The 14832-nt window shown below is 46.3% G+C and overlaps 1 protein-coding gene across 1 annotated transcript in view; it reads right to left on the bottom strand.

Moving 5' to 3' along the window:
• The window catches only part of LOC145361514 (receptor-type tyrosine-protein phosphatase eta-like), a 57991-nt gene that overhangs the window by 32137 nt on the left and 11022 nt on the right, over positions 1-14832 (bottom strand). The window contains exon 2 of the mRNA XM_080217326.1: positions 7526-7553. Within this exon, the coding sequence (XP_080073452.1) occupies positions 7526-7553 (28 nt within the window). The remainder of the gene's footprint in view (positions 1-7525; positions 7554-14832) is intronic.

The raw sequence follows: 14832 nt of genomic DNA on the forward strand, positions 1-14832 counted from the left end.
GTAGGGATTGGCCATGCTAAATTGCCCCTTAGGGAATAGGAGGTTAAATACATGGGGTTACGAGGATAGTGCCCAGGTGGGATTGCTGTCGAAACTTCTTGTAAGTCAAACCATCAAGTCCCAGTAGCATCCTAGTAAATCTTTCCCGCACTCTTTCTAGTTTAAAAATATCCTTTCTATAATCGGGTGACCAGGACTGTACACAGTTGAGCAAAACTATCTCAGCCACCTCTTTCAGGCTTCTTAAAGCTTACCACAGAACCAAGCTTTTGGCAAATTCTCAAATGCCCCACTCTGTGGCTCGGTGCCAAACTGTATTTGATAACTGTTCCTGTAAAGAATTTCAGGGTGTTTCATTATAGAAAGGCAAATTGCTTTTTTAAAACTCCAGAACCTGACCCTCCTGTCACTGGGAACCTTCCTATTTGATTACTCAATGTAAGTTTTACCATCACAGTTTTGACCAGTCTACCAAAGTCTTTCTCTACCCATTGCCTGCTCCAGGGTGAACAATCTCAACCCTGTGTTAATATTTATTTAGTGCTTACGTTAATTTAAAGAAAAGATAATGATGCAAAGAAACCTTGCTGTACAGATACAAAGTGGGAGCCAATTTTCTCTCAAGCTTCTCACAAGGTCATGAAGTGGCTGTGATAACAGGATTTGATAGATTAACAACAATAAAAGTGGTAAGATAGGCTTTCCATTGCTTTTTCTCTGGACTGGTTTCACACTGTTACATCTTCTGCAACATAGCATGGGTAATATGTTTAATTACGAGCTTGAATTTCAACCACACCTCATAAAATAGGGCTTCAGGACTGAGGATCAGGCTAACATTTCGTTGCTTACACTGAACAAACATCACAGAAGAAGCCATTAAAAATATTGGCTATTGGTTCATTCCGTGGGCAGCATGGTGGCACAGTGGTTAGCACTGCTGCCTCTCGGTGCCAGGGACCCTGATTTGATTTCAGCCTTGGATCACTGTCTGTGTGGTGTTTGCGCGTTCTCCCCATGTCTGCGTGGGTTTCCTCCAGGTGCCCTAGTTTCCTCCCATAGAGCAAAGATGTGCAGGTTAGGTTGACAGGCCATGCTAAATTGCCCCTTAGTGTCCAATGATGTGTAGGTTAAGTGGATTGACCGTGCTAAATTGTTCATTAATGTCTAAAGCTGTGCAGGTTAGGTTGACTGGCCATGCTAAATTGTCTCCTTAGCGTCCAAAGATGCGCAGGTTAGGTGGATTGGCCATGCTAAATTGCCCCTTAGTGTCCCAAAATGTGTCGGTTAGGGTGGTTTAGCCACGGTAAATGTGTGGTGTTATGGGGTTAGGGCAGGTTGGGCCTGGGTGAGATGCTCTGTCCTAGACTCGATGGGCCGAATGATCTCCTTCTGCACTGCAGGAATTCTTTAATTCAGTTTAAGTTTATTTATTAGTGTCACAAGTAGGCTTTCATTCACACTACAATGAATTTACTGTGAAAATCCCCTAGTTGCCACACTCCAGTGCCTGTTCGGGTACACTGAGGGAGAATTTAGCACGGCCAATAAACCCTAACCAGCACGTCTTTCAGACTGTGGGAGGAAACCGGAGCACCCGGAGGAAACCCCACACAGACACGGGGAGAATGTACAGACTCCACACAGACAGTGACCCGAGGCTGGGAATTGAACCCAGGTCTCTGGCGTTATGAGGCAGCAATGCTAACCACTGTGCCACCTTGCTACCCCATTTCTGCCACTTACTTGGAGGTGTCATATCCCATCAGTTTACCTCTGATCCAGGAACCTCCTCTTGGCATCCGGTCTCATAGTTTAGCTTTAAGGTCAGATTTGACGTCATTAGGTTGAGTATGACCAGGGCTGATAGCGTCACAATGCAATGTTAATGTCACTCTGCTGCGTTCCTCTTCGGGAAAGACCTTTTATTTTACGGAGCTTGGTATTGATGTGGGTAGGCAGTCCTTCCAATTATCACCAAGTCAGAACGGGCATTTGGGCCACTCTGCACTCTCGCTGTTATTATACATTTGTGGGAGATGGGCGTCGCTGACTAAGCCAGCATTTATTGCCCATCCCTAGTTGCCTCAGAGGGCAGTTGAGAGTCAACCACATTGCTGTGGCTCTGGAGTCACATGTAGGCCAGACAGGGTAAGGATGGCAGATTTCCTTCCCTAAAGAACATAAGTGAACCAGATAGGTTTTTTCCTGACAATGGTTTCATGGTCATCAGTAGATTCTTAATTCCAAATGTCTTTTTCTTGAATTCAAATTCCACCATCTGCCGTGGTGGGATTCGAACCCGGGTCCCCAGAACATGAGCTGAGTTTCTGGATTAATAATCTAGCGATAATTCCACAAGGCCATCGCCTTCCCAACAAGGTCTGAACAGCCACAGCAGAACTGAGACATTAGCAAATGGGTTGGTTAACAGGCTCAACTGAGGAACATCCATTATTATTCAGAGGCGAGACATGAATCATTGGCAAACCTGGACACCCTCACAACTCCATTTATCCAACTCAACATTTCCCTATTCGTTAAGATAATCTCCCAGAGGAACTTCCAACCAATGGATTTCCTGTGCTGGTTGCCTTGGTGTTTACACCATGTGAAAGTTATAAATCCCAGTGTTATATTTTTTGCCTGAATTTTCTGTGACTGGGGGAAGATTTGCTTTTCATCCATGCTGCACAATTAGACAAAGTTTAGAAAGACATTTACTAGCAAACATATACCCGCCATTTAATTGAGCAAGGAGGGTAGGGGGGGTGAGTGGGGAGACAGCCATATTAATGTTACTGGGCTTGTAATCCAGAATCCCCAGGCTAAATGCCTGGGGGACAGCAGCTGGTGGAATTTAAATTCAATTGAGTGAAATTTGGAATTGAAAGCTCCTTTCAGTCCACGGTGACACAATGGGTTAGCCCTGCTGCCTCACAGCGCCAGGGAGCCAGGTTCGATTCCCAGCTTGGGTCACTCTCTGTGCGGAGTCTGCACATTCTCCCCATGCCTGCATGGGTTTGCTCGGGTGCTCCGGTTTTCTCCCACAGTCTGAAAGACGTATTGGTTAGGGTGCATTGGCCATGCTAAATTCTCCCTCAGTGTACCCGAACAGGTGCCGGAGTGTGGCAACCTGGGGATTTTCACAGTAACTTCATTGCAGTGTTAATGTAAGCCTACTAATAAATAAACTACTACTAAGATTGACCATGACAACTGTCAGTGATTGCTGTAAAAACCCAGCTCGTTTACTAATGTCCCCTTTAGGGAAGGAAATCTGCCATCCTTATCCAGTCTGGCCTGCACTAAATTCCAGAGCCACAGCAATATAGTTGATTCATAGCTGCCCGCCCAAAATTGCCCAACAAACCACTCAGTTCAAGGGGTAATTAGTGATTGGCAACAATTAAGGATGGTATGGCAGCACTGCTGCCTCATCGTGCCAGGGACCTTGGTTTGTTTCTGGCCTCGGATGACTGTCCGTGTGGAGTCTGCACATTCTCCCCGTGTCCACATGGATTTCCTCTGGATGCTCCGGTTTCCCCTCACAGCTCTCCAAAGACGTGCAGTTTAGGAGGATTGGCCATGCTACATTACCCCTTAGTGTCCAACGATGTGTGGGTTAGGTGGATTGGCCATGCTAAATTGCCCCTTAAAGTTAGGGGGAACTAGCAGGATAAATACATGGGGTTACGGGGATGGGGGCTGAGTGGAATTGTTGTCACTGCAGCTTCGATGGGCTGAATGGTCTCCTCCTGCACTGTAGGGATTTTAGGAGTCTAATGAAATCCGGAATTATAAAGTTACTCTCAGTAATGGTGACCATGATGGCTATCATCGATTGTCGTAAAACAAAATCTGGAATTAAGAATCTACTGATGACCGTGAAACGAGTGTCGACTGTCATAAAAACCCACCTGGTTCACTAATGTCCCTTAAGGGAAGGAAATCTGCCATCCTTACCCGGTCTGGCCTACACGTGACTCCAGAGCCACGTGACTGATTCTTAACTGCCCCTCTGAAATGTTGGAGCCAGGCACATTTCCTGAATCTTACTGCTTTGCTTGCTCGAGGCTCGTAAGGTTCCGTCCGAGGCCAACAGGGAATGTCGTTCTGCGAGCCTCGCCTGCCCCGGAATCTGGGCGGGCGTGCCGATAAAATTCCGGCAACGTAGCTCAAGGACGAGCTGCCACGTCCACGTCTCATGAATTAATTTTTAATAATAAGACCGAAACTACAGAAAGTCCACTTTCACTTCAGAGGCGAGGCACAAATCAGAGGCAAACATGGACACCCTCCCAACTCCATTTCTCTCACTCAAAATCCCTACTGGTTAATATAAATCGCACTGAGGAACCAATGGGTTGCTAGAGGGAGATGTTGAACGTGAGGTGCGTTGATGGGACATGGTGCGTGTAACGGTTGGACAAGCGAGGAGCTACCTCAGCCCCCGGTATCGCTGGATCTTTCAAGTTCAGGCAGTGCAGAAAGTGAGGTGAACAAACTTAGAGATTAGTCACGGCGAGTGAACGGAAAAACATAAGTGAGTCACGTTCTAGGTAGCTCAGGGACAGCTAACCTGTTAGTCAGTTGGGTCTATTGGGATAGAGGCAGCAACTCAATGGAAAAACACATTCTGTTTACATTCATATGTTCCATGTGGACACACCTGATCAAGCCCTCTCACTAGGATCCTTTTCAGTTCACTTCCCAGACAGGAGAACACACGTGGGAGCATATTCACAGTCATAGGATCCACTACCCATCGCAAGGGATCTGTATGCTCATGCCAGTGTAAAATCCATAGAATCCATACAGTGGTCCATCGAGCCTACATCAATCACAATCCAACCCAAGCTCTATCCCTGTAGCCTCATATATTCACCCTGCTAATTCCCCTGACACTAAGGGTCAAGTTAGCACGGCCAATCATCTTAACCTGCATATCTTTGGAATGAGGGAGGAAACTGGATCCACTCAGATACGGGGAGAATGTGCAAACTCTGCACAGACTGTGACCCAAGCCAGCAATCGAACCCGGGTTCCTGGTGATGTGAGGTAGCAGTGCCAACCAGTGTGCCACTGTGCCGCCCCCGTGTAGACCAGGGGGAGGCGATGGCCGAGTGGTATTATTGCTGGACTATTAATCCACAGACTCAGCTAATGTTCTGGGGACCTGGGTTCGAATCCCGCCACGGCAGATGGTGGAATTTGAATTCAATAAAAAAATCTGGAATTAAGAATCTACTGATGACCATGAAACCATTGTCGGAAAAACCCATCTGGTTCACTGATGTCCTTTAGGGAAGGAAATCTGCTGTCCTTACCTGGTCTGGCCTAGATGTGACTCCAGAGGGGAAGCAGTGGCATAGTGGTATTGTTGCTGGACCAAAGACTCAGGGTAATGTTCTGGGGACCCGCGTTCGAATCCCACCAGAGCTGATGGTGAAATTTGAATTCAACTTAAATGCGGAACTAAAAGTAATGATGACCGTGAAGCCATTGTCGGAAAAAGCCATCTGGTTCATTAATGCCCTTTTGGGAAGGAAATTTGCCGTCCTTACCCGGCCTGGCCTATACATGACGCCAGAGCTACAGCAATGTGGTTGATTCTTAAATGCCCTCAGCGGAGGGCAATAAATACTGGCCAGCCAGCCACCAATCAAAAACAAAAGTGCTTTAGAGATGGTTTCAGGGGTCCAATTTGACACACTACCAAAATTCCTCATACACAACATCATTTGATATGAATAGAACAAAAAACAAAGAAAATCACAGCACAGGAACAGGCCCTTCGGCCTTCCGTGCCTACACCATGTTGCCTGACTGAAGTAAAACCCTTCCGGGGACCGTATCCCTCTACTCCCACTCTATTCGTGCATTTGTAAAGACATCCCTAAAAAGTCACTATTGTATCTGCTCCCACTACCCCCACCTCCCCCACCCTGACAGCGAGTTCCAGGCACCCACCCCTTCAGTGTAAGAAAACTTGCCTCGTACATCTCCTTTAAACCTTGCCCCTCGCACCTTAAACCTGGGTCCCCTTAGTAATTGACTCTTCCGCCTTGGGAAAAAATCTTCTGACTATCCATTCTGTCCTTGCCCCTCATAATCTTATAGACCTCTATCAGGTCGCCCCTCAACCTCCATCATTCCAGTGAGAACAAACCAAATTTCTCCAACCTCTCCTCATAGCTAAATCCCTCCATACCAGGCTACATTGTGGTAAATTTTTCCTGAACCTTCTCCAAAGCCTCCTCATCCTTCTCATAACCATGGCTGGCCAGGCCATTGCCAAGGGTGCAGTGGGACTGCCTCAGGCAACCTTTGTTGCAACTGGCATTGTTCACAGCGCTCGCTCAGGCTCTCAATGTTGGCATCAGTGCCAGGCCATCAGACATAACTTCTGGCGAGCATCTTCATCTTCGAGATGCCTGGGTGAACACCGTGTAATTCCATTAGAAGTAGCTCTCTGCCGGGTACAGGGTTGATGACTCATGCTCTCCAGAGAATGATGCCATCCTGACAACGCAATTTATCCTTGCGGATAATGCATCATAGAATCATAGAATCCCTACAGAAGTGTATCTTAAAGCGTGTGCCCCTTTGGACACGAAGAGGCAATTCAGCATAACGAATCCACCTAACCTGCACATCTTTGGACACTAAGGGGCAATTTAGCATGGCCAATCCATCTAACCTGCACCTCTTTGGACACTAAGGGACAATTTAGTATGGTCAATCCACTTAACCTGCACATGTTTCAACACAAAGGGGTAATTTAGCATGGCCAATCCACCTAACCTGCACCTCTTTGGACACTAAGGGACAATTTAGCATGGCCAATCCATCTAACCTGCACCTCTTTGGACACTAAGGGACAATTTAGTATGGTCAATCCACTTAACCTGCACATGTTTCAACACAAAGGGGTAATTTAGCATGGCCAATCCACCTAACATGCAACTCTTTGGGCACTAAGAGGTAATTTAGCATGGTCAATCCACCTCACCCGCTCATCTTTGGACACTGAGAGACAATTTATCCCTACAGATGTGCAGGTTAGGTTGATTGGCCATGCTAAACTGCCCCTTAGTGACTGGTGAACTAAGGGGTAAATACATGGGGTTATGGAGATAGTGCTGGGGTAGGATTTGTTGGTGCAGGTTTAATGGGCTGAATAGCCTCCTTCTGCACTGTAGGGATTCTATGATTCTTTCCTTCTCCCCATGTACTTTGTGAATGGTATATTTTGTCTGTAGACGATGCAAGCTACAATACTTCTCACTGTATCGCAGTACATGTGACAATAAACAAGAGAATTGCTCATGTTGCATTGTGAAAAGTTGCAGTGCCTGAGCAGACCAATGTCTCTTTGTTACCAGATCACTTTAGCCTGAAGTTAGAATGTTAGCTTTTCAAGAAATCAGATAACATCAAAGGGACAAACAGAATAGCGAGCAGCGCAATCTAACAGAGCACTTATCAAATATTCAAATGTAAAGAAAACTGTGGGACTTACTTGGACAACTCTCGCTGCCAATGACCTCCTGTTGAGAAAAAACATGTATTAGTAAAGGGATAGTACAGTAACCATTACACTGACTTTTCAAAAGCTTCAATCCTTAAATGATCGATTTTTCCCGAATTCCTGATCATTGGAAATCTTCCTCTTCCGGCTCCTCTATTTCCCAGTCCTTCCCCTCCCTCTCAATTTCCCCCTCCTTTATTCTTGCCCCCATTCCTTCTCTCCCTCCCTCCCCCCCATTTCTCCTCTCTCCCTCATTCCCTCCCTTCTCCCTCCCTCATTCCAACCCCGTCCCCTTCCCACTTTCCCCCCGCTCCTCTCCCACATCCTGGAATGCTCAGCTGGCGGAAGTGAGCTGGAAGGTGGGAGATACTCTTGGAGGGTAATGTGGGGCTAAGTACAATCACTTTATGGTTGGAGAAATGGGAGAGAGAGAGACAAAGCTGGTGATGTTACTGGACTAGCCATCCAAAACCCAGGCCAATGATCTGGGGGACATGAGTTCAAATCTCACCATGGCAACTGGTGGAATTAGAATGTGCAATTTTTACAGAGGCACCGTAGCAAGCATTCTTTCTGGTTGTATCACAGCTTGGAATGGGCTCCCGCTCTGCCCGCAAGACACTGCAAAGGGTTGCGAATGAAGCCCAGTCCATCACACAAACCAGCCTCCCATCCATTGACTCTGTCTACACTTCCCGCTGCCTCAGAAAAGCAGCCAGCATAATTAAGATCTCATGCACCCCAGACATTCTCTCTTCCACCTTCTTCCGTAGGGAAAATGTCTGAGGTCACGTACCAACCAACTCAAGAACAGCTTCTTCCCTGCTGCCATCACACTATTGAATGGACCTACCTCACATTAAGCTGATCTTTCGCTCACCCTAGCCATTACTGTAACACTACATTCAGCACTCTCTCATTTCCTTCTCTATGAACGATATGCTTTGTCTGTAGAGCGCGCAAGAAACAATACTTTTCACTGGACACTAATACATGTGGTAATAATAAATCAAATCGAATCTAGATTACTAATTGAGAATTATAGAACTAGTCTTGATAATGGAAACCATGGCCACTCTCATCGATTGTTGGAAAAAACCCATCTGGTTCACTAATGTCCCTTTAGGGAAGGAAATCTGCTGTCCTTACCCGGTCTGGCCTACATGTGACTCCAGGGCCACTGCAATGGGGTTGACTCTCAACTGCCCTCGGGCAATTAGGGATGGGCAATAAATATTGCCCGTGCCCCACGGATGAATTTTTAAAAAATAATGAAATTTGAACTCAATAGAAATCTGATCATGAAATTATTGTCAGTTGTTGGAAAAACTGATCTGGTTCACTAATGTCCTTTAGGGAAGGAAATTGCTGTCCTTACCCGACCTGGCCTTTATGTGACTATCAAACCCAGGTAAGGACGGCAGATTTCCTTCCCTAAAGGACATTAGTGAACCACATGGGTTTTTCCGACAATTGACGCTGGTTTCATGGTCATCAGTAGGTGTTCAATTCAGGATATTTTTTATTGAATTCTAACTCCATCATCTGCTGTAGCAGGATTCGGACCCAGGTCATAAGAACATAAGAAATAGGAGCAGGAGTAGGCCATCTAGCCCTTCGAGCCTGCCCCGCCATTCAATAAGATCATGGCTGATCTGAAGTGGATCAGTTCCACTTTCCCGCTTTCTCCCCATAACCCTTAATTCCCCTGTCTATCAGAAACCTATCTACCCGTGACTTAAGCGAGGTAGCCTCCGCCACTTCAACAGGCAGAGAATGCCAGAGATTCACCACCCTTTGAGTGAAGAAGTTCCTCCTCAACTCCGATCTAAACTGTCCCCCCCTTATCTTGAGGCTGTGCCCTCTAGTACTGCTATCCTTTCTGAGTGGGAAGAATCTCTCTACCTCTACCCTATCCATCCCCTTCATTATCTTATACGTCTCTATAAGATCCCCCCTCAGCCTTCTAAACTCCAACGAGTACAGACCCAGTCTATTTAGTCTCTCTTCATAGTCCAGCCCCCTCATCTCCGGTATCAGCCTGGTGAACTCTGGATTATTAATCCAGTGACAAAGCCACTGCGCCACCACCAATTTCAGTGCCAGATTGTACGCTGTGGGCCATCCTGCCCACAATCCCACTTCCGCACCTGCCCCCAAATCCGATTCTGGAATGAAAAACCAGGTGGGAGGGATGAACTAACGAAAGGGGTGATGCTGCAAAATGAAAAAGGAGATGAGGATTAGACGAGTAAAGAAAGAAATGATGACTCTTGAGTAAATGGTCACCATGTATTACAGCTCGGTATGGCTCCTGCTCCGACCAAGACCGCAAGCAAGGACTGTGGACAGAGCCCAGTCCATCACTCTAAGCAGCCTCCCATCCATTGGCTCTGTCTACACTTCCCACTGCCTCAGAAAAGCAGCCAGCATAATCAAGGATCCCACGCACCCCGGACATTCTCTCTTCCACCTTCTCCTGTCGGGAAAAAGATAGAAAGGTCTGAGGTCACGTACCAACCGACTCAAGAACAGCTTCTTCCCTGCTGCCACCAGACTTTTGAATGGACCTACCTTATATTAAATTTGGGCGGCATGGTGGCACATTGGTTAGCATTGCTGCCTCACAGCGCCAGGGACCCGAATTCGATTCCAGGCTTGGGTCACTGTCTGTGCGGAGTGTACACATTCTCCCTGTGTCTGCATGGGTTTCCTCCGGGGGCTCCAGTTTCCTCCCACAGTCTGAAAAATGTGCTGGGCTAGATGCATTGGCCACGCTAAATTCTCCCTCAGGGTACCCAAACAGGCGCTGGAGTGTGGCGATTAGGAGATTTTCACAGTAACTTCATTGTAGTGTTAATGTAAGTCTACTTGTGACTAATAAATAAACTTTAAAAAAAGTTTTAACTTTAACTTTTTCTGTACCCTAGCTATGACTATAACAGTACATTCTGCTTTCCTTCTCCTCTAAGTACTCTATGAATGGTATGCTTTGTCTGTATAGCATGCAAGAAGCAATATTTTTCACTGTATCCCTGTACATGTGACAATAATAAATCAAATCAAATAAATAACATTGATGGTCTGAGAAAGGTGGGAGCGGAGATTCAGATGTGTAACTATTCAGCACTGAGTTTAATAGATTGGGAGTGATGTTGCTTGCCCTGAACATTTACAGCACTGTTGGATATGTCCCACTTCCTCCTTTCAATTCAGTGAACTTGTTGACTTTAGACTCCAGGGGATTTCCATTAATAAGGGAATAAGTTAGACAAGAATTTAAAGGTCATGCTTTTTACACTGCAATATAACGCAACATATTGAGATATTAAAGTTTGGCTGGATGTTAACAGTTGGGCATCCTTGAGCTTGGAACAGTTTCAGCACCACCTTTGGAACAAGAGTGGCTGCAAAAATAACGCATGTTGTGTATATTCTGCAATATTGTAATGTCCTCAACAAAGACTATGAGGCTGGCCTCATGGAGTATGAGCTCCCTGATTGACATGGTGATTGGGGCATTCCCTCCCTGATTGAGGTAATGATTGGGGCATTCCCTCCCTGATTGAGGTAATGATTGGAGTATGAGCTCCCTGATTGAGGTAATGATTGGAGTATGAGCTCCCTGATTGAGGTAATGATTGGAGTATGAGCTCCCTGATTGAGGTAATGATTGGAGTATGAGCTCCCTGATTGAGGTAATGATTGGAGTATGAGCTCCCTGATTGAGGTAATGATTGGAGTATGAGCTCCCTGATTGAGGTAATGATTGGAGTATGAGCTCCCTGATTGAGGTAATGATTGGAGTATGAGCTCCCTGATTGAGGTAATGATTGGAGTATGAGCTCCCTGATTGAGGTAATGATTGGAGTATGAGCTCCCTGATTGAGGTAATGATTGGAGTATGAGCTCCCTGATTGAGGTAATGATTGGAGTATGAGCTCCCTGATTGAGGTAATGATTGGAGTATGAGCTCCCTGATTGAGGTAATGATTGGAGTATGAGCTCCCTGATTGAGGTAATGATTGGAGTATGAGCTCCCTGATTGAGGTAATGATTGGAGTATGAGCTCCCTGATTGAGGTAATGATTGGAGTATGAGCTCCCTGATTGGAGTATGAGCTCCCTGATTGAGGTAGTGATTGGAGTATGAGCTCCCTGATGGAGGTAGTGATTGGAGTATGAGCTCCCTGATGGAGGTAGTGATTAGAGTATGAGCTCCCTGATTGAGGTAATGATTCAAGTATGAGCTCTCTGTTTGAGGTAATGATTAGAGTATGAGCTCCCTGATTGAGGTACCGAGACTGGAGATTTGGGCAGTCTCCGTTCACCGCAATGAATCCGGAAAATCTCAGCCATGGGTGAGGTTGGAGAATCCTAGCCATTGTTGTGATTATGTAACATTGTCGCAGGATTTGGAATCTATTCCGTGATATAGGCAGTGGTTTGTATGTTTTAGTCTTTCATGGGATGTGGACGTCGCTAGATAAGGCCCAGCATTTGTAGCCCATCCCTGATTTCCTGTGGACTGAGAGGTTTGCCAGCCCATTTCAGAGGGGCAGTTAACCACACGGCTACAGGAGCGAATTAAAAACAATACTCGTTAAATCTGCTCTTGTGAGGATAAATAATTCCTCAGAGGTTGGCGTCTTTTCACCAGATTCCCTTTATTTACAAACTCAATTCCACTCCTAAGACTGCTTCAGCGACACAATCAGAATCCAGAGGGTCAGTAGCCATGACACTCCTCAATATATGCCTGTGGGACTCTCTGATTGCACAAGCAACCATTACCTCAACTAGGGAGCTCATGGTCCAATCATGAAATGCTAAGTTGCCCCTTGGTGTCCAAAGATGTGCAGGTTAGGTGGATTGGCCATGCTAAACTGTCCCTTAGTTGCCCAAGGTGTGTGGGTTAGGTGGATTGGCCGTGCTAAATTGGCCATAGTGTCCAAAGGTGTGCCTATTAATGTTGAAAGAAGTGTAGGTTAGGTGCATTAACGGTGTAAGTATATTGGGTTAAGCTGATAGTCTGGGTATGATGCTCTGTCGGAGACTCAGTATAGACTCGATGGACTGAATTAATGCTTCTGCACTGGAGCGGTCCTCCAATTCTAATCCAATTCCAGTACTTCAACTGAAATGATGTCTGTCAATGTTATAGCTGGAAGTCATGTGCCAGTCGGATGATTCATATCATAAGCTAAACATTAATAGAATATTTGCTGATGATGCAAGAACCTTTCCCAGTGTCGTACTAACCAAAGGGCCTGTCGCAATACTAACCAAAGGGCCTGTCTCAGTGTAGTACTAACCAAAGGGCCTGTCCCAGTGTAGTACTATCCAAAGGGCCTGTCCCAGTGTAGTACTAACCAAAGGGCCTGTCCCAGTGTAGTACTAACCAAAGGGCCTGTCCCAGTGTAGTACTAACCAAAGGGCCTGTCCCAGCGTAGTACTAACCAAAGGGCCTGTCCCAGCGTAGTACTAACCAAAGGGCCTGTCCCAGCGTAGTACTAACCAAAGGGCCTGTCCCAGCGTAGTACTAACCAAAGGGCCTGTCCCAGCGTAGTACTAACCAAAGGGCCTGTCCCAGCGTAGTACTAACCAAAGGGCCTGTCCCAGCGTAGTACTAACCAAAGGGCCTGTCCCAGTGTAGTACTAACCAAAGGGCCTGTCCCAGTGTAGTACTAACCAAAGGGCCTGTCCCAGTGTAGTACTAACCAAAGGGCCTGTCCCAGTGTAGTACTAACCAAAGGGCCTGTGCCAGTGTAGTACTAACCAAAGGGCCTGTGCCAGTGTAGTACTAACCAAAGGGCCTGTGCCAGTGTAGTACTAACCAAAGGGCCTGTGCCAGTGTAGTACTAACCAAAGGGCCTGTGCCAGTGTAGTACTAACCAAAGGGCCTGTCCCAGTGTAGTCCTAACCAAAGGGCCTGTCCCAGTGTAGTACTAACCAAAGGGCCTGTCCCAGTGTAGTACTAACCAAAGGGCCTGTCCCAGTGTAGTACTAACCAAAGGGCCTGTGCCAGTGTAGTACTAACCAAAGGGCCTGTCGCAGTATAGTACTAACCAAAGGGCCTGTCCCAGTGTAGTACTAACCAAAGGGCCTGTCTCAGTACAGTACACTGCACTGGGACATGCGTTTTGGTTAGTCCTTCACTAATGTCTTTTAGGGAAGGAAATCTGCCGTCCTTACCCAGTCTGGCCTACATGTGACTCCAGAGCCACAGCAATGTGGTTGACTCTCAACTGCCCTTGGGTGACTAGCGATGGGAAATAAATGTTGGCCCAGCCAGTGACACCCATGTCCCACGAATGAATAAAAAACGTTAGATCTGGTAGCGAGAAATGTCCAACAGAAAATAACAATGGGTTTTTCCTGACAATCGACAATGATTTCATGGCCACCAGTAGATTCTTAATTCCAGATTTCTTTTATTGAATTCAAATTCCACCATCTGCTGTGGTGGGATTCGAACCCGGGTCCCCAGCTGAGTTTCTGGTTTAATAGTCTAGCGATAATACCACCAGGCCATCATCTAGCAGCTATTAGAAAATGGCTCTTGGCTATTGACTGGGCTGTCAGTCAAACATCATGCTATTGGTTATTGAAATCTTTATCCTTTCCAATCGGTTTGGGAAAGCTGTATGTCAGGAGGATGGATGTGTTGGCCGACTAATGGGGAAAATTTGGTGATGAAACCTCTCGGAATAGATTTAGTCGTGGAGCGAATCTCAATCAATGACGAGACAGAGTACAGGAATGAGACAGAGAATCTGGTGAGCTGGTGCGGTGACATTAATCTCTCTCTTAATGACAATAAAATGAAAGAGATTATCGACTTCAGGAAGTGTAAAGGAGAACATGCCCCTGTCTACATCAATGGGGACGAAATAGAAATGGTCAAGAGCTTCAGGTTTTTATCTATCCAGATCACCAACGAATATTCCTGGAACCCCAAGTGGACACTGTAGTTAAGAAATCCCCACCAACGCCTCTACTTTCTCAGAAAACTAAGGAAATTTGGTATGTCCACTACGACTCTCACCAACTTTTACAGATGCACCATTGAAAGCAATCTTTCTGGTTGTATCACAGCTTGGTATGGGCTCCTGCTCTGCCCAAGAATGCAAGGAACTACAAAGAGACGTGAATGTAGCCCAGTCCATCACTCAAAGCAGCCTCCCACCCAATGACACTGTCTACACTTCCCGCTGCCTCGGCAAAGCAGCCAACGTAATCACGGACCCCGGACATTCTCTCTTCCACCTTCGTCCATCGAGAAAAAGATACAAGGTC

The sequence above is a fragment of the Carcharhinus amblyrhynchos genome, chromosome 35 (assembly GCF_965287045.1).
Source record: "Carcharhinus amblyrhynchos chromosome 35, sCarAmb.v2.hapA, whole genome shotgun sequence".
Classification (NCBI taxonomy): domain Eukaryota; kingdom Metazoa; phylum Chordata; class Chondrichthyes; order Carcharhiniformes; family Carcharhinidae; genus Carcharhinus; species Carcharhinus amblyrhynchos.